The 22644-nt window shown below is 43.4% G+C and overlaps 1 protein-coding gene across 1 annotated transcript in view; it reads left to right on the top strand.

Moving 5' to 3' along the window:
- Positions 1-22235, top strand: part of Maml1 (mastermind like transcriptional coactivator 1) — a 43083-nt gene extending 20848 nt beyond the window's left edge. Inside the window, exons 2-5 of the mRNA XM_046457121.2 lie at positions 11705-13120; positions 14861-15100; positions 17046-17142; positions 18792-22235. Of these exons, the coding sequence (XP_046313077.1) occupies positions 11705-13120; positions 14861-15100; positions 17046-17142; positions 18792-19771 (2733 nt within the window). The 3' untranslated portion in view covers positions 19772-22235. The remainder of the gene's footprint in view (positions 1-11704; positions 13121-14860; positions 15101-17045; positions 17143-18791) is intronic.
- The last annotated feature ends 409 nt before the right edge of the window (positions 22236-22644 follow it).

Genomic DNA, 22644 nt, shown 5'->3' with positions numbered 1-22644 from the left:
GATAGAGCATATGCTTAGCATCTGCAGGGCCTTCAGCTCTTCCAAAAACAAAGAGTGCCAGTTCTATGCCAGGTTGTCATCTTAAGGCCGGAGTATGGATGGTGTTACCTGGGGAGATGACATCAGTGAAAAAGAATGAAGGTGAGCATCATCATTTAAGGTCAGCCATGAGAAGAGGCAGTCTGCTGAATAAAATTTTAAAAATAAAATAATATTTTTTTAAAGGAAAAAGAAAAGGAACTGCCTGCAAATAGTGGCCTTGAGTCAGGAATAAGTCCACAGGGAGTGTTCATGTGGACATTAAGTGAAGAGAGATGTTAGAAGAGAGAGGAGTGATCATCTGAGAGGTTAAGGATTACAGTCTGAAAAGTGTTCCTTAGATTTAAGAACCAGGTGGTTGCTGGGCATGATGGTGTTTCTCTGTAATCCTGGCAACTTGGGAGGCTGAGGCAGGAGGACCACAAGTTTGAGGCCAGCCTTGGCAACTTGGTGAGAACTTTTCTTAAAAAATAAAAAGGATTGGGGATATAGTTCCATGGTAAAGCACCCCTGGGTTCAATCCCAGTTAAAAAAAAAAATAGGTGGTCATCTGGTGAATATGAACAAAGTAAAGACCTGTCTGTCTTTATAAAGCTCTAAAAGGGAAGGAAGAGGAGCTGGACAGTAAGAATGTTACCCAGGTGCTCAATAAGTGGTAACCATTCCCTGAAGTGGCTAGTATCCACCCCTCTGTCTTTTTGGATGCGGAACCAAACCTTCTCAAGAGGTTAAGTAATTTGCCTGTGAGCACACAGTAGTTAAGCATCCAAACCAGGACTCAGTTGTCACACCATCCATTTTTTGATGAGTCTCCTTATGTTGATTAGACCACCCTCTAACACTTGGGCTCAAGTGATCTCCTGTGTGCACCACCACATCCAGCTGTATCTGCTCTCTAAATTCTATACAAAATGGCACATAAAGTAGGATGAGGTCAAAAGATGGAAGGCGTTATGAGCATCTGTCCATGCCTACAGAAAACAAACAAATAATAAAGAGGGAGGCAAACAGAGAACAGAGGAAAGAATGCTGATTGAATAAACAAGAAGTGGAAGAGCCTGAGTGGGGATGGCCTGGTGAACCCAGTTGGAGAGTTTGGCTTTGGATAGGAGGGGTGTGGTCTTATGTGCAGAGTCCCTCAGTTAAGTAAGTCCAAATTGGGACTTAAGGTGGGAAAATCATGGTATGTTCCACTTTCAGTGGTGGTTATGATACATCTTTTCCTAATGGAAGAAGGAGCCTGATTCCATTCATAGAATGAATTCCAGAGGGTTTTAGAGGGATATAATAGAATCAACGGTAATTATCTGCTGTTATCAAGTGAGCACAAGTCTGATATTCTAAAATATCTCTCCTTTGACCCTATTTGACTACCAACCAATCTGTCCCCCTCATATTTTAATTAATGACTTTATTGAGATACCATTCATATGTCATACAATTTACCACTTAAAGTATACAATTCAGTGGTTTTTAGTACATTCACAGAGTTTTATAACCATAAATGCAGTCAATTATAGAATATTTTCATCACTTTAGAAAGAAATCCTGCATCTCTTGGCTGTCACCTGTCAATCTTCTCACTTCCCTTCATGCCCTTGGCAACCACTAATCTACTATATTACTTTTCTTTTTTCCTTTCCCTGCTGTACTGGGGATTGAACCCAGAGGCTCTGTAGTACTGAGCTACATCCCTAGGCCTTTTTATTTTTTATTTTGAGACAGGGTCTCACTAAGTTGCCCAGGCTGGGGCTGTGGTTATGGCTCAGAGGTAGAGCACTCGCCTAGCATGCGTGAATGATTCTGAGCACCACATAAAAATAAAATGAGGATATTGTGTTCACCTAAAACTAAAGTAAATAAATAAATATTTTAAAAAAAAAGTTGCCCAGGCTGACCTTGAACTTGCAATCCTCCTGCCTTAGGCTCCTGAGTCAGTGGGATTACAGGCATGTGCCACCATACCCAGCACTTTATCTCTTTTTTAAAATAAATGTAGAGGGCTGGGGTTGTGGCTCAGTGGTAGAGCGCTTGCCTCACACATGTGAGACCCTGGTTTCGATCCTCAGCACCACATAAAAATGATTAAGTGAAATAAAGGTATTGTGTCCAACTATAACTAAAAAATAAATGTTAAAATAAAATAACCTAGAAAATAACAAAGCACACAGTCTCTATTTACTCACCTTCCAGTTATTTCTCAAGTCAAGGGTTTTATTCTGTAACTCTTCTGAAACTGTCCGTGCAGCATTATCAGTGACCTCTTAATTGCCAGATCCAGTGGACATGTTCAGTGGTTACCTTTCTGACCTTTCCAATGCATTTAACCTAAAACTTTCCCTTGTGCTCTGTTTCATCATGGACTTTTCACCTCCTCCCTGGTTGGCTTTTCACTCTTCTTGAGTGATCAGATCTACTCATGGTGCCAGCTTTATGCCTTGCTGATGGCTGTCTTTCCATAGAATTCATAGACTGTGTTATTCACTACCTCCTAGCTATTAATGGGGTTCCCACAATCATTTCTTCATCATTGAAATGGAACTCAGCCTCTTCCCCAACAAGGAAAACCACATTTTCATCCTTTTAAAAAAATCTTACCCATGTATTCAGACTAGATAGAAATGCCTTTATCTGTAAGATACACTGATATGTACTAAATTTTCTTCTACCTAACTCTAAAATAACCTGTTTCAATCAGGTCCTCATTATAGGAACTATTTCAACAGTTTTCTGCTTGGTCCCTTTGGCTGTATTCTCTCCCCCTGAAATCTATTCACCACACATTCATTATTGATAGTTGATTAAAAAAAAAAAAAAAAAACATATCTGGCTGGGCACAGTGGTGTCTGCCTGTAATTCCAGCTAGTTGGGATGCTAAGGCAGGGGGATTCTAAGTTAGAGATGAACCGTGGCAACTTAGTGAGACCCTGTATCAAAATAAAAATAAATAAATAAAGGGCCTAGGGATGTAGCTCAGAGGTAAAGAACCCCGGGGCTCAATCCCCAGTAATAAAAATAAACAATAGAAGGGCTAAAAATAAAAAATAAAAGGGCTAAGGATATAGCTCAGTGGTTGAGCACTCACAAGTATTTATACCTCCTCCCCCAATCTGAGTCTGTTCAAGTCTCATACAGGGGATAGAAGAACTTGTAAAGGACACCATGGGGATATAATCAGCCAACTATAGAAGTAAGAAATTCTCCAGGATAAGTGACTAAACTTTTTAGACAAATAAATAGTAAGGAGAATAGGAGAAGAAGAGAGAGGGTCACATATGGTCTTAAGAGCATATCATCCGGGGCTGAGGTTGTTGCTCAGCGGTAGAGCGCTCACCTAGCACGTGTAAGGCCCTGGGTTCGATCCTCAGCACCACATAAAAATAAATAAATAAAAAAAATAAAGATATTGTGCCCAACTACAACTAAAAATTAAATATTTTTTTAAAAAGCATATCATCCAGATGTAGCATATTGGGTCCTGATTTGAATAAACCAGCTATAAAAACAATTTGATTTTCTTTAACATTCAGTAATGATGTGGTTATTTTTTTTTAGAAGCTTTTTATAGTTCGGGGGTTGGGGACATAGCTCAGTGGTAGAATGTTTGCTTATGCATACAAAGCCCTGAGTTCAGTTCCCAGCATTGCCAAAAAAAAAAAAAGAGAGCTTTTTATAGTTTAGAGATATATGCTGAAGTATTTAAGAAGAAAAGATGTGATTGCTAGATAATCCAGGCAGTGGTTACAGCATAAATAAGTCAAAATTGGTGAATGGGCATGTGGGGGCTTATTATACTATTCTGTCTACTTTTGGTATATATTTGATATCTTCCATGACAAAGGTGTGTGTGTGTGTGTGTGTGTGTTTGTGTTTTGTTTTGTTGAGGGATTTAACCTAGGGGAGGTTTACCACTGAGCCACATCCCCAGCCCTCTTTTTTTTTTTTTTTTTTTTATTTGAGACAGGCTCTAAGTTGCATAAGGCATTGCTAAGTTGCTGAGCCTGGCCTCGAACTTGCAATCTTCCTGAGCCACTGGGATTACAGGCATGTGCCATCATGTCCAGCTTATTTGGTCATTTTTAAAAGATATTAAAGATTGCTTCTTACCTTTTGACTAAGATCAAATGTGAAAAGATATTGATGAGACCGGAAATTTGAGCACTCAAGGAATGTAGGATGATGAAGAATCACCTTAAAATGTTTATTGTGGTAAAATACATATAAACATAGAATCTACCATCTTACCATATTTAAAGATACAATACAATGTCATTAAGTGCATTCACATTGTAGTTGTGCAACTATCACCACTATCTTGTCTCCAGAACTGTGTTTACACCTTGCAAAACTGAAACTCTATATTCATTAAATAATAATTTCTCTCCCCTCAGCCCCTGCCAACCATCATCCACTTTAGATCATCTAACCCAAGCATTTTCATGGTCAAGAAAGCAGATCCTAAATGGATTGTGTCTTAACTAAATTCACACATCCAGTTAATGATAGCCTGCTCTGTTTTCATGACCACTAGGCAACATGAGCCTCATTTAGTTTTCTTTATTGGTTTTTCTATCATGAAGAGAATGTGTTTCTGCCAAGTATAAGAATCAATATAGTTAACAATTTTGTTTCTCAGTGAATTTTAACTCTCTGCTTTATAATCATGCAGGAGATTATATTGTTGTTAAATATTTACATAGCCTTGCTTTCTTAGTGTTTTGTTTTCCTTTAAAGCTTTTATCAGGGCTAGGGATGTAACCCAGTAGTAGAGGGCTTGCCTAGAATGGCCAGGGTATCTACCCCCAGCAATGGAAAAAAAAAAAAGGCTTTTATTAAAAAAAAAAAAAAAGGTGCCACGGTGTGGTGGGGCACGCCTGTAATCCCAGTGGCTCTTCAGGTTGAGACAGGAGGATCATGAGTTCAAAGCCAGCTCAGTAATGGTGAGGTGCAAAGCAACTCAGTGAGACCCTGTCTCTAAAGATACAAAATAGGCCTGGGGATGTGACTCAGTGGTTGAGTGCCCCTGAGTTCAATCACCAGTACCCCGCCGAAAAAGGTAACATGCCCAGTGCAGTGTTCTGTAATCTCAGTTTCTGGGGAAGTCAAGGCAGAAGGATTGAAAGTTGAAGGCCAGTCTCTAATTATGTGAAATATAAACATTGAGGAAAACTAAGAAGTATACATAGGACCTCTTTTTATCATCTTTGCAATTTCTTGTTAACTCAGAATTATTTCAAAATCAAAAGTTTTTTTTTTTTTTTTAAGCCAGGTGTGGGGGTGCGTACCTGTAATCCCAGTGACTCTGGAGGAGACAGGAAGATAAAGCCAACCTCAGCAATTTAGCAATGCCTTAAACCCTGCTTCAAAATAAAACAATTTTTAAAAAAAGGACTGGGGATATAGCTCAGTGGTAAAGCAGCTCTGTGTTTAATCTCCATTATAAACTTGCTTTTTTTTTAAGTGATAATGAAAATGTTCAGAAACCAAATCGTAAAGTTTTCTGGAAAATGCATCCATCCAGACCTCACCGTCTTCTGTATATCTGTGATGAGTAGATTCAGTGACAGGAGTGTGTGCTACAGAGATCTTTAGTACTCCCCATGCTAGGTTATTTGCATTCTAACTCAGTGACTGTTCCAAATATTAACACAAATAATATTGTAAAAGTAGGAATTTTTAGTAGCTGGCTATAGGTGGCTCTCTGGTTTTTTGTTTGTTTGTTTTTTCCTTTTAATATCTTATAAAGAATCATTGTGGCCCTGGAATGTGGGATTTCATCATAGCACAGCCTGTTTTTCTGGTAGTGACTCTTGATGGTATTCTTCATGCTTAGCACTATAGTAGGATACTCCTTGTTTGTACAGTTTGAAACTCTGAGTCACGTCACTTAGATGTTGATGTTTCAGAGGCAAGCTTCTTTGTCAGTGTCACATGTGTGGGATTAATTGGGATCCAGTTCTCATTTTTATATAGGTGATTGGACTGGGGGATCTGCAGCAGATCCCCAACAGTCACAAGGGATTCATATTCACAGCTGAATGTACAAACTGCATGTAATTTTCTGAGTTTCCTTGGCTAGAAAACAGGAATAATGGTTCTCATCCTCTAGGGTTGTTTTAAAGACGGAGATTCTGAATTAAACGGGAGTAATGAGTTATAATAATAATTAACTGGAAATGAATCATAATAAATAAGTGGGAGTGAGTGGTCAGCAAGGTATACTGGGTAAGTAATGACATGCTCCTACAGAAACAAGTCAGGACTCCTGAGGGGCCTCTCAGTATACCATACATACAGGGTACTGGTAGAACTCATGGGCAAAGCAAAAGCAAGTATGGTATTAGACTGAACTTGCCAAAATTAACTTAAAAAAAATTCTGATTTTATGTGTTTTAACCTATACTTCTGGGGAGTCCTGGACAGCCCGTTAGTGCAGCCTGGTTGTGGTTGGAGAGATGGTACTAAAAGACATCAGAGCCAAGCTCCAGTCTGTGACAACCCAAGGACATCCAGGAGCCACTGGAAGATGATGAGATCAGATTTGCCTTTAGCACCATCACTCTGATCATGGTGTGCAATACAGATGGGGGTGGGGACTATGAGAAGACCTTAGATGCAGTTAAAATTATTCAAGCAAGAGAGACTGGTGTCAGTGAATGGAGACAAGTAGGTGGGGTCAAGAAAGTCTAAGAGGTAGAGTGATTGCCTAGTATTTGCAAGGCACTGGGTTTGATCCTCAGCACTGAAAGAAAAAAAGAAACAAGAAAGAAACGAAGAGAAAAAAGGCCAAGAACCTGGGACTGATTGGATGGGAGTAATGAAGAAGGAGGAGTCAAGGACTGCTCTCTGCTTTTTTGGTTTATGTGACTAAATGGCTAGTACTGGCGTTCTCTGTGAGAGCAGGGAAAGGAAAATAGGACTGGAGAAGCTGAAATCAGCTTTGGACAGATTTCACCTGAGTTGTCAGTGAACGCCCAAGTAGAGGCATGCTGGTTAAGTAGGTGGACAGACGGGAATTAAGAGGTCTGCAGAAGTTCCAGGCGAGAGACATTACGTTCAGACACCAATGCTTATTGAGTGGTTGGCTCTTTTTTAGGCCTGGGGTCTTTGCTCATCATTCTTGGGAGAGGTAGGCCCATTCAGATGAGTGCCCCATTGGGGAAGTCAACCAGGAAGTAGGAAAGAGCTTGATTGTGGGGAGGAGCAGGTGATCAAGGAATGACTGAGGAGATAAATGACCTGAATTACAGATGAGTCATCCTTTTAAAGATCAGAGGGAAGAAGTGTTCTGGCAAAGAGAAGAACAAGTACAGGGGCCCTGCAGCAGGAATGAGGGGGCACATTTGAGCAGCTGTAAGGTGTGTGACAGCATGGTGCAGATTGGGAGATGGGAAAGGAGGTTGGAGGAGCCCGGGCTGGCTGGCTCAGTATTTGATCCCGGGGCAGTTGGGCCTGTTCTGAGTATTATCTGCAGTCCTAGGCACATGAGGACATGGGAGAGTGTGTGGAAGGAACAGGGGAGAGGACTCCAGTTAATTGAAGAGCAAGAAAGGGGGAGACTTTTCGAGGGAGACAGAGGAAACAACCCCAGGAGTAGAAGGCAAGAGAGGGTAGGAGAGAAATGTGAGGAAAGAGAACTTTAAAGATTGAAGCAAATGAGTCAAATCATTAAGTAGCAGACCATCACCCCCGCATGGAGATGGCAATCCTAACTCCATCCTTCTTTCCCACATCCAATCCATTCCCAAACTGCGAGGGATAGAAACCACATAACCTCAGAGGACTGAGATGCTGGCCCCAAGGGGTGAGACTGGGGGTATCTGACTGAAAGGAGGGTGACAGGAGGAGGAGAAGTTGGAGGAGAAAAAAAGGAATTTCCAGGGCTGGGGGAGGGTGGGGGGCAGGAAATGCCTCACCATGGCCTCCCCAGCTGGCTGCTAATGGATAAGGAACACCAATACGAGAAAACCACTCCTGTCTTTAGCAGTCCATCTGTTAACTCAGAGTGGAAGCAAGTAGGTGTCATTTTGTAGTGAGTTTGACCACAAAGCACACTGGGATTGCAGCAGTGATGGTTGAAGGAGGAAGTGGAGACTAGAGGAAGGTCCTTACTGTCTACTGTAAGGCTAATGTGTGGCGGGAGGACAGGATGCTGATTTGTTGTCCACAAGGTGTGGCTTGCTTCAGCTTGATTCAGAGCAGCACAGATATACCAGAGCCCCTCTCGCAAAAAGAAGATGGCAGGTGGCACCATGAGAGAGCTGGCCCAGAATAGGGTGGGAATTGGGCCTGTGGGGTTGTTCCTTGATAGCCATCTATGAGTATGCACTGTTCTTCAGCAGATCATAAGCTTCTGGCATCATTTCCCAGAACTAGATCCTTCTGGAATCCTGTATGCCACTGAAACCATTCTGTAGTTAGAACAGGAGCCTCTGAGCCGAGCACCCAAAAGTCCACTTACTCTGAGCATATAGGGGGCAGCCAGATTTGTATTGCTTTATAATATCTACTCTCTTTTACATAGCTTTTAAACTGTTTAGGCTGTTTCCCCAATTCCATTGTAAATGCCTGAAGATTAGGCTCTAGGGCTTACTCATCTTTGCTTTCCCTACAATGCCCTCATGTATCCAACACTCCTGCAAATGCCCAAGTCTTAAAAATCTGCCAGTGCCACCACATTCCACACTCCCCATTCCCGCCTACATCATTCCAGTTAAATTTTGTGAGTAGTTGAGAAAACTGCCCAGTGTTTCCTTTGGCTAAAAGCAGTGGGTATTGCAAAATTGAGTTGTTCCTTTGGAACTTGTCTGCAGCTGTTTGCATTCGGCTCTTGAAAGAGGGAGTGGCAGCTTTTATAATTGTTAGGGCAAAGAGGGATTCTGTTTCTAATCTGGGACAGCCAGCTGACTCATCAAATGCCTTGACCCCCTTAGCTTTCCATCTTTTCCCTTAGGAAGATGAAATACTAAACTCTAGGGTTTACAGACCATCCTAGACCTCTGTGGAACAAAAGAAAATAACGGAAAACATAGAAATAAAAGAAATATTAGCAACTCATGTTTATTTCTTTTGACCAGTTAAATGAGGATGAATATACCTTTTCAAAAGAAACTTTTCAAACAGTGTATTTTATCAAGCATCCATTTTAGAAGCCTTCACTCACCCCTAGGTGGCAGTGGAAGCAGAGGAACCTGCATAGAAGAAAAGCAGCCAAACATCCTTGGGTTACAGAAGCCCTGTTCTAAATTGGGTCCTAGAATTGTGTTGCTTACCTCTGCCCTACAGTTTCATTTGTGAGGCATTCCTAAGGTTTTTTTCCAGGCTAATTCAGGTACCCATATATGGATTTAGAGAGATGCTCAGTTGGGATTTACACAGTTTTGTGTGGTCGACTTTAACATTTAAAAAATAGGAAACCTTAATATGGTTTAAAAAAGAAAAAAGGAATAGGAGCATTAGACTTGAACTGAGGTTGAGAAAATTATCCTTTGTGGGGTCCAGCACATGGTCTGCTGCTGAGAGCTAGTGCCCTCAGGCAGGATACCCAGGAATACGATGGCACTTAGCTTTTACAGCCAGTGAGATGGCATTGTGGCCCTTCTCTGCAACTGAATTTAACAGAGGAAGTACTACATGCTACCCCTGACTTCCTTGGAATTTGTTTAGAGATAATAGTTAGGGGTGTTGTTTGGGACCTTTATGTGGGTGGTACTGGGGATTGAGCCCATAAGCGTTCTGCCTCTGAGCTATATTCCCAGCCCTTCATAAAATTTTTTTTATTTTGAGACAGGGTCTCACTAAGTTGTTGAGGCTGGCCTTGAACTTATGATTCTCCTGCCTCAGCAGCCTCCTGAGGCATGTACCATTATGCCTGGCGAGGGTCATTTTTAACAATATACCATACATGCTTAAGGTTAGTGAGAGAAAGGATAACTTTAGGGGTGAAGGGTGAAGAACAAAACATAATAAAACTAAACTAGGAAGGGAGCAGCACAGTTTTAGAAACTGAGAACAGGCACCTCCTGGGCCTTGGAGAAGTTTGTCCTGATGGCTAAAGATGTGTCTAGGGAAGTAACCACCCTTTCTCCTTCCCACCCCACTGCCATGTTCTTTTCATGTAATTCCTGCCCCTGAACTCTCAGCTACTTATTGCTATAGTGCCTTATTTTTACTTCACCACTGAGCTACCTCCCCAGCCCTTTCCCACCCCCTACTTTGAGGTAGGGTCTTGCTAAATTGCCCAGGCTGGCCTCAAACTTGCAATCTTCCCACTGCCTCAGACTCCTGAGTAGCTGGGATTACAGGTGTGTACTACTGTGCCTCACTGCTTATTGGTCTTATTCTGTAGTCATATCTGTGTATGTCCTGTGATCTAGAAGACTGGAAGCTCACGAAGAGTAGAGTATTTGTCTTTGAATTCAAAGAGTATTTGTCTTTGAATTCCCCACAGCGCCTTGTCCCTGGCACAAGTAGATTCATAGTAAGGTTAGTTGAATGAATCTAGTTGAGGAGAAAATGGGGAAGCAGAAAGTAATGGTGCCAGAGAAGACGTGATAGTGTTCCAGTTAAGGGTCTTAGTAAGAAGTGATGAGGTTTGTAAGGGTGGTGATTGGGAGCAAGGGATTAGAAGATGCTTAGGAGTTGATGGGGAGGAAAGTGGATGGAATCTTAAGGTCATAATCCTATATGACATATAAAGGAGCAATTCAGTGGGGAGAAAGGGGATAGACCCAGGAAGGGTATGAAGACAGGTGGGCTTTGGGCATGATGGCATATATCTGTAATCTCAGCTACTCAGAAGGCTGACAGAGATGGCAAGTCCAAAGCCAGCCTGGGCAACTTAGCAAGACCCTGTCTTAAAACAAAATTATAAAGGAGCTGAAGATATAACTCAGTCAATCCCCAGTACTGCACACGAAAGAAACAAAGAGAGAGAGGGAGGGAGGGAGAGATGGGGGGGTAGGGAGAGAGAGGGAGAGAGGGAGAGAAAGAAAGAAAGCGACTGTGAATATTGGAGAAGAGGAAGGGAGGGGAGAGAGGGGGAATGGGGAGATAGAAATGATCAGAGATGTTATATGTATGTACAGTATGCCACAATGAAACTTATTCTGTATAGTTAATATGTACTAATTAAAAAAGAAGAAGAAGAAGAAGCAGGCCTATGCAACCTAGTAGAAGCAGGGTACTTGAGGACAGCACACACCTTGACCAGAGCACTGGCCAGGGCTTCCTCTACTGAAAGTAACAGAATCCAAATTAAACCAGCTTAAACACAAGAAGAAATTTATTGGTTCATGTAAGTACAAAACCCAGGAGGATGACTGGTCTCAGGTATGATAAGATTCAAGGCTCCAGTGGTGCCCTCAAGAATGTAGATGTATCCACTGGCTCTTTTTTCCTTAGCTCTATTCTTGGACATACTCTCAAACTAGGTGGCAGTGGGCAGCATCAGGCTTGTATCCTGCAAAAAGACAGGGTTTAGTGGATTGCTTTCCCCTGGCTGAACTAGACATCCAATTCTGACTGGCCAGGAAGTTCCCCACAAATGGGCGGTGCACACCCACAGGAAAGGATTGAAGGGATGCTGGTTTAAGTCACTATTGGAAGCAGAGGGAACCTTGGACATGTTATTAGGTATCTAAGTTTCTTTTTCCAATGTTTTCAGCATCTTCATGATACAGTGAAGAGGAATCTTGACAGTGCTGCCTCCCCTCAGAATGGTGATCAACAAAATGGCTATGGAGATCTCTTTCCTGGGCATAAGAAGACCCGCAGGGAGGCCCCTTTGGGCATAGCTGTGTCTACCAATGGGCTGCCTCCAGCCTCACCCCTTGGTCCACCTGACAATACTGGGGGCGATTCCCTGCAGTCCAGTGGAAAGCACTCCCTGGGGCTAGACTCCATCAACAAAAAGTGTCTTGCAGACTCCAGCCTCCACTTGAATGGAGGCAGCAACCCTGGTGAGTCATTTCCTCTGAGCCTGAATAAAGAACTGAAGCAGGAACCTGTTGATGACCTGCCCTGCATGATTGCTGGGGCTGGGGGTTCTATATCGCAGAGCAACCTCATGCCTGACCTTAACCTTAACGAGCAGGAGTGGAAGGAGCTTATCGAGGAGCTGAACAGGTCAGTGCCTGATGAAGACATGAAGGACCTGTTTACAGAGGACTTTGAGGAAAAGAAAGATCCAGAGCCTTCTGCCTCTGCCACCCAAACCCCCTTGGCCCAAGACATTAATATTAAGACAGAATTCTCTCCAGCAACCTTTGAGCAAGAACAGTTAGGCTCTCCACAAGTCAGGACTGGGTCTGCAGGACAGACCTTTCTGGGGCCATCATCTGCCCCTGTTAGCACAGATTCCCCCAGCCTTGGAGGTCCTCAGACCCTGTTTCATACCTCTGGTCAACCCGTGGCAGACAATCCCGGTTCTAACCTGATGCCGGCATCAGCCCAAGCCCAGAATGCACAAAGGGCCCTTCCAAATGTGGTATTGCCTAGCCAGGGCCCAGGAGGGGCCTCAGAGCTGTCTTCTGCCCACCAGCTCCAGCAGATTGCTGCCAAGCAGAAGCGTGAGCAAATGCTCCAGAACCCACAGCAGGCCACCCCAGCATCCACCCCAGGCCAGATGTCCACATGGCAGCAGACGGGACCTTCCCACAGTCCCTTAGATGTCCCTTATGCCATGGAGAAACCTGCCAGCCCTTCCAGCTACAAGCAAGACTTCTCCAACTCCAAACTGCTCATGATGCCTAGTGTAAACAAGAGTTCCCCTCGGCCTGGAGGTGCCTACCTCCAGTCAGGCCATGTGAACCTGCTGAGTCACCAGCCACTGGGTAACTTGAATCAGAACTCAGTGAATAACCAAGGCTCAATGCTAGACTACGGCAATACAAAACCCCTTTCTCATTACAAAGCGGACTGTGGGCAAGGTGGTCCTGGGTCTGGCCAGAGCAAGCCAGCTTTGATGGCCTATCTTCCTCAGCAGCTGCCTCATCTGAATAATGAGCAGAACTCCTTGTTTACTACAATGAAACCAAAGCCCGGAAATATGCCCTTCCGATCACTAGTTCAACCTGGCCAGGTAAGTGAACTGCTTCACTTTTTTTTTTCCCCCCTTTTTTCTTTTGCATTACTAGGAATTGAACAGGTACAGGTGCTAGAAGAGCTATAGAGAGGACCCAGGGATGCCCTGGAAGGTGGGAAATGAGCCTGTGTTATCTACTAGATTCTACTTCCAGGGGAATAGAATCAAGGTGCCCTAGTGACAGCTAGATCACCCTCTAAAACTGAGCCTCCTTGTGAACCATCAGCTAATCCACAAGACAGAAGGAGCCCATCTATGCCCTGCCTGAATTGTTTCTCAGATAAATCATGAGTTAATAAGTTTTGGAGTTGCTTGTTATCCAGTGATAGATAACTAATAAATCCATTATAGGGAGAATGTCAGGATTCAATGACATATTGCCTACTGTTTGCCCTATGTCCACTAATTCAAAGTTGGATTTTTTTATTAGATGGTATTGAGTTATACAGAAATGCATGTAGACATGTATGCATATGATGGTGCTTAAACCCACAACTCAAGAGGAAACAGACATCTATAACCTGACCATTAGGCCCCAGCCAAATTTCAAAATAAGAAGTTTGCCTTTAATATATTTCTTCTACATTTGAACTCTGGAGGCCAAGGCTGTGGACAGATATGAAGAAAGACATGAGACTCCCTCCCTCTTGTATCTCATATTTTGTATGTATTGTTCATTTCTGCTTTGGAGATTGCTTCTCAGTTTGAAGCTTACTTAGTCTTATCCTCAAAAGATTAGAGACCAGAAAACTTAAGTGAAGTTTAAAAATAATTGTCATTATATTCTTTTCATTTCTGAAAAGTATATACATACACAATAAATTGATATGATCTCAAAACAATAAAACAAAAAAAAAGTACATAGCTATTACATATGAACTTCAGAAAAGGAGAGCGACATGCTGGTAAGTATCTTACAGAGTACTCTCAAGGAGCCCTTTAGCTTCTGGTGACAGGGTGAAGGAATTATACTATCAGAATCTAAGAATCTTGGGAAGATTATATGCACAAACGAATAAGAACTGCAAAGGAGCTCAAGAAGTTGAATTTGTTTGAATAATAATTGCTTTTTGCCTTTTTCCTGTACTGTTTTCCCATTCTTCTACATGTGAGTAATGATGCTGGAATAATATGGTAGCCTTTGACATGACTCCTATTTTTGGTTTATATATTAACAGAGAATCTGTTAAAGTTTCCATTGATAACACAGTATTTTTTGAGCATAGTATCTGACAAAAAGCTAACCAGTTTCTTCCCAGAAAAATGCTTATATGCAAGTAGATAGACATATGATTCCTGGCAGTTCAGGGATAGCCCCAAACCCAGGTCCACACCCTGGGGATATAACATTTCTGTTGAACAGAACCTCCCTCAGATTATGGGTCTCTTTTCATGCACATGTTCTGGTAAGTGAGCATTTATAAGTCTTTATTGCTTATTGGAACTTGGAAATTTGAGAGCTTGAATATGCTTAATTTAAGTAAAACCACACTTCTGCCACTGGTGAACCGTAGGGAGCCAAGCTAACATGTCAAGTGCTCAGGTAGTATCCGTTTTGGTCTCTGCCGCATCCCACTGGAAGGTTTTATAGGAGGTCAGCTGGGAAGCAGAGGCTTGACTTAAGAGAGTGAGCCTTGAATGAGGTTCTCCCTAGAGCTGGAGCTCATCTGGACTGATCAGAGCATGAAGACTCCACCCACCCACCCCTGACTCTATCCTTTTCATCTGTGTTGACAGGAGCAGAACCCTTCCAGCATCCCTGTGCCAGCCCAGGCTGCCAGCGTGGGGACCCAGCCACCTGCTGTGTCTGTGACCAACACTCACAACAGCTCCCCCTATCTCAGCAGCCAGCAGCAGGCAGCTGTAATGAAACAGCATCAATTGCTTTTGGACCAACAGAAGAGGGAGCAGCAGCAAAAACATTTGCAGCAACAACAGTTTCTGCAGAGGCAGCAGCAGCACCTTCTGGCAGAACAGGTAAAAAGAGAAAGGAGGAAGAAAATCAAGCAGACTCTATTTGCACCTGTGGACTTACCTTGTTTTGCTTGCATGCCTGGTGTTAGAATGCTTTGTCCTTTAAAATATACTTTCTAGGAGTGTGGCATTTCTCCAACAGAGGTGGCCTATGTCTGAAGCTACCTTGTGTCACTTGGGATGAATGAAGGCAGAATCTATGACTAGAACTCTTAAGTATAAAGTGCATTTTGCCATGTCACCGAGCTCCCTTGTTCATCAGGAACCATGGGTCCCAGCTTTGTAAATGTAGTTTATTGTCAGCCAGAACATGGGGAGAGGAGTGAAGATGTCCTTGAGGTTCTAGAATCAGGATGCACAGTTTACTGGCTTAGTCGCCAAGCTCAGTGTGCAGGCACTAAGGGTTATTAAGTCAAAGTTCTCATGATTTTAAGTACACAGGAACTGGCTCGAGGGAATGAAGTCTAATTGAGAATGATCACTGACCCAATTCTGCCATTTAAAAAAATTATTGCTTTATTGGGATATAGTTCATATAAGATATTATTCACTCATTTAAACTGTACAATTCAGTGTTTTTAATGTATTCAGAATTTTGCATCCATCACTACAGTCCAAGAACATTTTCTTCACCTAAAAACAAGACCTATGTCCATGAGTACATTCTTCATTCCCCAATCTCCTCAACCCTATACGGTGTCTAATCTGCTTTCTATCTCTGCACATTTGCCTATTCTAGGCATTTTGTGTAGATGCTCTCAAGATTCAACTGGGTACTTTTATTAGTCATTCATTCCTCTTTATAGCTGAATAATCCATTGTATCGCTGTACTGCATTTTATTTATTCATCCATCTGTTGTTCATGAGTATTTAGGTTGTTTTTGCTTGTTGACTACTATGAATTACACTGCTCTAAACATTGATTTAGTAATTTTTGTGCAGACATGTGATTTGGGTTTTTTGTTTTTTGTTTTGGTACTGGAGATTAAATCCAGAGAGGCACGTAACCACTGAGCCTCATCCCCAGGCCTTTTTTTGTATTTTATTTAAAGACAGGGTCTCACTGTGTTGTGTAGCACCTCAGTGTTGGTGAGGCTGGCCTTGAATTCACAGTCCTCCTGCCTCAGTCTCCTGAGCTGCTGGGGTTACAGGTGTGCGCCACTGTGCCCAGCCACACATGTTTTGAAATATCTTGGGAATATACTAGTGGAATTGCTGAGTCATATGGTAACTGTGTTTACCTTTTGAGGAATTGCCAGACTGTTTTCCACAGTGGCCACATCATTTTGCATTCCCACCAGTAGTGTATGAGAGTGCAAATTTCTCTATATCCTCACCAATGCTTTTTATTTTCTTACTGTTTTTTCCCTCCATAGTGTTAGAGATCGAACCCAGGGTCTTGCACATGCTAGGCAAGTACTCTACCACTGACATACACACCTAGTTCTCTGTTTTTTTTTATCCTAGTGGTATGAAGTAGTATCTCATTATGGCTTTGATTTCCCTTACTTACCCTCCATTTTTCTAAACTGATACACCTGCCTTTTTTGTTGTTGTTGTTTAATTCATTACTCATTGTATCTTTGATTTCATACTATTCATTAAAAGTTCCCCAGATGTTCTGGACACAGTGATATACCTGTAATCCCAGCAATTTAGGAGGCTGAGACATTAGGATCACAAATTCAAGGACAGCCTCAGCAACTGAGTGAGACCCTGTTTCAAAAATAAAACTTATTTTAAAAAAAGGACTAGAGATATAGTTCAGTGGTGGAACGCCCCTGATTTCAATCCCTAATGCTCAAATAATGCTCACCTGCATTATTCCTTCAGGAGCCCCTCTGTGAATAACAATCTTGAACACTGCTTTTCTCTGACCCGACTCTCCTGTTTGTTTTTGTTTTTGTTTCTGATTGTATATTGTTTTGTCATTATTGGCACTTCTAGGAGAAGCAGCAGTTTCAGCGCCATTTGACCCGCCCACCCCCCCAGTACCAAGACCCAACACAAAGCACCTTCCCACAGCAGGTTGGACAGTTCACAGGTAAGGGGGTGGAGTGGATGCAGAGAGAAACAGGTTTGGGCATACCAATCAGGTCTTCTCAGTTCCTTGTTGATCGTTGTTGAGTACTGATTTCCTGTTCCCTGCCTGAAATGGATTTACTCACTCCTGGAAGCCTTAGTCTGTTGAGGGGACCTATCACTCTAGTCACTGTGTAGCACCAGGCAGATTGCTGGAAATGCCTTTGAAAGAAAATAATGTCTACTCAGAGGTCATCTTACAAACAGGAAATGGCTTCTATAATTCTTCCTTTAGGTGTCTCTTCAAAAAAATAACCCTTTCTTGTTTTCTAGATAAGGAGAAACTTAATGTACTTCTATAGCTTTTTGCTTCTTTTCTCTCCCCATTTGCTCACTTTGGTGTCAAAAACAGCTGCATGAGTTAGCCAGGAAAGGGTAGGAAGCATACTGAGGTCTCAGCAGTTGTCCTGAGATGTGTTGGGTAACTTTCTTGGGCTGTCACTCCAGAAGTGCATAGAGGTTTCAGGCGACCGTAAGAGCTGATCTATTTCTGCTTTCCTAACTTTTCTTGCAATATCTTAGAAACTTCTTTCCTTAGTCAATGACCCTCACTATAAAGTGTGCCAGAGAAAATGACTATATCCATGTGTCCTGGAAAAAAGACCAGATGAGGTTTTATGTGTGGGCCAACTGAAAACATGGGATTGGAGTCCACAGGTATCTCAGAACCCTGGGTCTGGTCCATGTTTCCTGCCTCCAACCCCATTTCACATTGTTATGGACTGTTATGGACTCTCCTCTTTTCCTTGGCCCAGTTTTTATTTAGGTACTAATAGAAAGAAGAAAAGGAAAGTATTAAGTTGTGGCCAATCCCTGAATAATGATCCTCCTATCCAGAAAAAACCTGTGTGGGTTAATGGTGTTACCATGTACCTGTTACCTAGGCTAAAAACCCTGAACAGCAAGTTCCCTGAGGACAGGGGCCTTCCCTGCTGCCTGTCAGAATGGCACCTGCCACATACTAGGTGCTCAGTAAATAGTTGTTTTCATGCTAGACTCTTCCCTTCTTGACCATCTTGTTATTTTATGGCTTAAACATTGGGGTCTGGTGAAATGACTTTACCGAGCCCTCTCCGTATTACCACTACCTCAGCAAAGTGACCTGAACATTTATTTCTCCAGCAGAACTAAAGCACAGTCTCAGACCAACTCCTGTTTGGCCTGCTCTTCACAGGCCATCCTCAGCTTTTTCAGTCTGACCTGGACTAGCTCTTCTGTCTTATTGCTAACTATCTAGATACTGTCCCCTTGCTGCAGCCATAGCCAGCCTCTTAATGTCCCTATACTGCCTTTCATAACTCTGGCCTGTACACATTCTTTTCTCTGCCTGGAATGTTCTTCTCCTCCAAGCTGTTAATTTGCTAAACTTCTACACTTCTAAAGCCCAGGGTATTTGTCACCTTCTTTCTGAAGACTCCCCCAGGATTCTCTTCTTGGCAGTGTACCTGTGCTCAACAGATCTGGTATTAGGACATTGTCTTTCATGCCTCTGAATGGCTACAACTTGAGTCTTAGAGTTGTCTCCACAGTGGCAGTCAAGAAATGTTGACTTTACCAAAAAAAAAAAAGAAAGAAATGCTGATTTGATTGATAGAATCTTCTGTTTTATAGGATCCTCTGCTACTGTGCCTGGCATGAACAACTTGGGTTCGTCCAACTCCAGCTGTCCTCGAGTGTTCCCTCAGCCTGGGAATCTAATGCCAATGGGCCCTGGACATGCTTCAGTTTCTTCTCTCCCCTCAAACTCAGGCCAGCAGGACCGGGGTGTGGCCCAGTTCACGGGCTCTCAGAGCATGACTCAGAGCAGTCTCTATGGTATGGCCTCTGGCATAACCCAGATGGTTGCCCAGCCCCCGCCACAGGCCACCAATGGACATGCCCACATTCCAAGGCAGACCAGCGTGGCCCAGAACACCTCAGTTTCAGCTGCTTATGGACAGAACTCCCTGGGGAGCTCCAGTCTCTCCCAGCAACACAATAAGGGGACCCTGACCTCTGGTTTAACTAAGCCACAAGTCCCAAGGGTGTCAGCATCTATAGGAGGCCAAAATGCCTCCTGGCAACATCAGGGAATGCCGAACCTGAACAGCCAGACTCCAGGGAACAGCAATGTAAGTCCCTTCACTGCAGCCTCCAGTTTCCACATGCAACAGGCCCACCTGAAAATGTCCAGTCCACAGTTCTCCCAGGCAATGCCCAGCAGGCCCATGGCCCCCATGAGCTCAGCAGCTGCAGCAGGGTCCATGCTGCCAGCAGTGAGCACACAGCAAAGGACCAACGCCCCAGCCCCTGCACCCCCCCAGGCGGCCCCACAGCAGGGCTTGCCCAGCCTGAACCCTGCAGGGCCTGAGCTAGGGGCCTTCAGCCAAAGCCCTGCCTCACAGATGAGCAGCCGGGCCGGACTGCACTGCACCCAGGCCTACCCTGGGCGGACCGTGGGCCAGGAGCTGCCCTTTGCCTACAGTGGGCAGCCAAGCAGCAGTGGGCTATCCAGTGTGGCTGGACACACCGACCTGATCGACTCCCTGCTGAAAAACAGGACTTCCGAGGAGTGGATGAATGATTTGGATGACCTTCTAGGGTCACATTAATGGAGGAATTTATGGTGTTTTTAGTGTTCACACATCCTGTATTTTTGTTCTCAGATGCAAGAAAGAGCAACTACTTTGGACCAAAAGCCCATGGCCCAGGGAACCCTGCAAGGCATAGCCTAAGCTGTGGCCAAGGCCAGCCCTGGTCAGAATATTTGGGGCTCCCAGGCCAGCAGTCGCAGTCCTTTGGGCTGACCCCCGCTCTTCTGCTGGCATGACTGCCGGGTGTTGGGACAGCAGGATAGGATTCTAAAGGTGGTTTCCTATTCAAATGACCAAAAAAAAAAAAAAAAAACAACAGTAGCAACAGTGAAGCCCCATAATGTCAGGCTTATAAAAATCTGTGCCATCATGTTGACTCCCAAGATTTCTCCACTTGCCTCAATGCTGAGACAGTTTTTGTTGTTGTTGTTGAAACTTCAAATAGCAGAATTATTTGCAATTTGTAGCATAGAAAAGATTTTTTAAAAAATTTTAAAGGGTTTTAAGCAGATTAGATAGGTGATGATTTAAATTGATTAAGCAGGCGTTGGAAACCTAGGGTTCCTTTTGATTAAGAGCCTGTTTTTATTCCTGCTCTTTGTCAGCTTTCAGAGGAGAAGCTAGAAAATTATTTCTGTAAACGCAGGCTATGACTGCACATGCCAAAAAGGAACAGGAGGCCATGAGATAGCAGATCTGATTACCCACAGAGGGTCTTCCCAGCAGCTCCTCCTAGTGCTGTTCTTCCTTGTTGTCACTCTTGAGTACCCCAATCTCCCAGGAAGGAGTTCCTTCCATATCCTGGCACCAGGACCCCAGGCTAAATGCTGAAGGTGGAGATTCGGAGATCTAGTATCCCCATGTGTTATGACTCTCCACCTTTTGCAGCTTCTCTGGCAATTTGTACTAACATGGTGGAGCATAATCATTGTTCAGTTGTGTGCAGATGTCTTTTTTCTACCCCATCTTCTTTTCCCATGACCTTTCTTTCTGCTTCCCCTTCTTCCTCTCTCCAGCCATAATAGGAACAGTGATTTACTACATTGCAGGGGGGAAAGAGTCATTAAAAGTCCTTGGGGAACCCCTAGCACTATAAAGGTTTGGGGAAGGAGGCTGTAGGCCAGCCCAGGGGAAGGGATTCTACTTAGCTGACTTCTGCCACTCCCACATCAGATGACTTGCACTTTTAAAGATTGCTTTATAACACTAACACATCCTCTAAAGATTTAAGTGGATTCTCTTTGAAGGTCTATTAGTTAATGGACTTGACTGAGCTGAGAGCCCACAGAATGGAATATGGTGTGTGGGCTGTTTGTGGAAAACAAGAAAGAGCACTTCTTCATATTGAAAGCAAGATGGTGAGCGCAGTGCAAAACTCTTTACACAGGGTGGTGGAGGGAAAAGAGTCCACTGAAAAGAGTGGCATACGCAGTGGTCTGTGGAGAAACCACAACCCCCTCTTTGTTTCCCTAGAGTCTCAAAATAGATCATTAATGGAGTATCATGTGAAGATATGAGCCAAGGAGAATACTCCTGTGATCAGACTGGATCACTTTGGAAGGATGAAAGGGTTGTACGCAGGTTGGTAATTAGTTTGCACCAGCAGTGCCTTTTTCACTGGGGGTACTTGGACCCTCAGATCCTCGTTTCTGATAGCCATTTGCCACCACCAGTGGTGTGTGGGCCATTTCCCCTTTAACCATTCTCCCAGCCTTCCCCAGATACTCAATTTAGCTCTTAAGGGGATGAATCATAAAGCCAGTGAAGACTCCACCCTCTGAGCAAGTTCCCCAATCTGAAGGGGAAGAGGGTGACTTCAGTGGGTTTTCTACCAAAAACAGGGCTGAAGGCTGGTTTTGGATCCTTGTTCCTCTCCTGGTCTCCCCCAGCTGCTGCCCGCCTTCTGCCTCTGTGCCCCAAGCACTTGCCGGCCCCTGCACTCTGCCTTAGACTCAGCCGGCTCCACAGACAGTGGGCTTCTCACTTGCTGCAGTGTCATAGCAATAAAATGTGATTCTTGGGGTCCCCCTGGGAGCTGCCCATGGCTTTATTTATGAATCTGGCTTTGGGGAGTCAGGGGAGGAGATGACTCTGCTTCCGTGCACATCCCCATCTTCCCAGAGCCGTGACTCAGAAGAAAAGGGTGCTCGGACTTTCATTATACACATGTGCTTTGTGTAAATAAATGTTTACAATTTTATATTGAAGATGGAATAAGCGTTAGAGCTTCCGACTGTATATTTTTTACTTTTATAGATTTTAAAACTATGATCCTTTATATATGTGTTTTGGGGGAGCTATGATAAGTTTTATGGCAAACAGTTGGTATTGTTAACTTTTTATGGTCATCAGAAGTACATAAAAATCCTGTTAATTCCCTATTCTTCTACTTCCCTTAACTCTGGTATACACCAAAAAGAAACCTTTACTTTCCTTGTTTTATCACTATAAAAATAATAAAAGTATTTTGCTAGTATGGAAACTGCCTGTGTATTTGATTTACTGTCGGGCAAGCCAGCAAGAAATTCTTCGTTGACTTCTTTTTGTGATTCAACTTAGCTTTCTTATTGCACATTGTTACAGGGGTTGGTATGTTGAAGCCTCAGAGTAACTTCTGTTATATGATGATGGATACAGGAGCTAACATCACTAGAAAAGCCAGGGTCACTCCCCTCTCAGGCATGTCCCGTGTCTAGTGTGAGGGAAGGTGGAATAGATAACTCAGAATATTTTAGGTCCTTAGTGGTCTGATGTTTTATTTAAAACTTAGGTATGTACCCTCAAAGATTTTCTTCCCCAGGTCCTTCTTAGTCCCTCTTTAGGTAGGGTTTGGTTTCCCTTTTTCATCGTGGGAACAGTGTGCTCACGTGTGTCTTCCCTGCCAGCATCAT

This window comes from Marmota monax, unplaced genomic scaffold, assembly GCF_021218885.2.
Source record: "Marmota monax isolate L192 unplaced genomic scaffold, Marmota_monax_Labrador192_F-V1.1 WCK01_AAM20220418_F8-fsc00263, whole genome shotgun sequence".
Lineage (NCBI taxonomy): Eukaryota > Metazoa > Chordata > Mammalia > Rodentia > Sciuridae > Marmota > Marmota monax.
The sequence above is the reverse complement of the archived record's forward strand: the minus strand, read 5'-3'. Positions and strand labels throughout refer to the sequence as shown.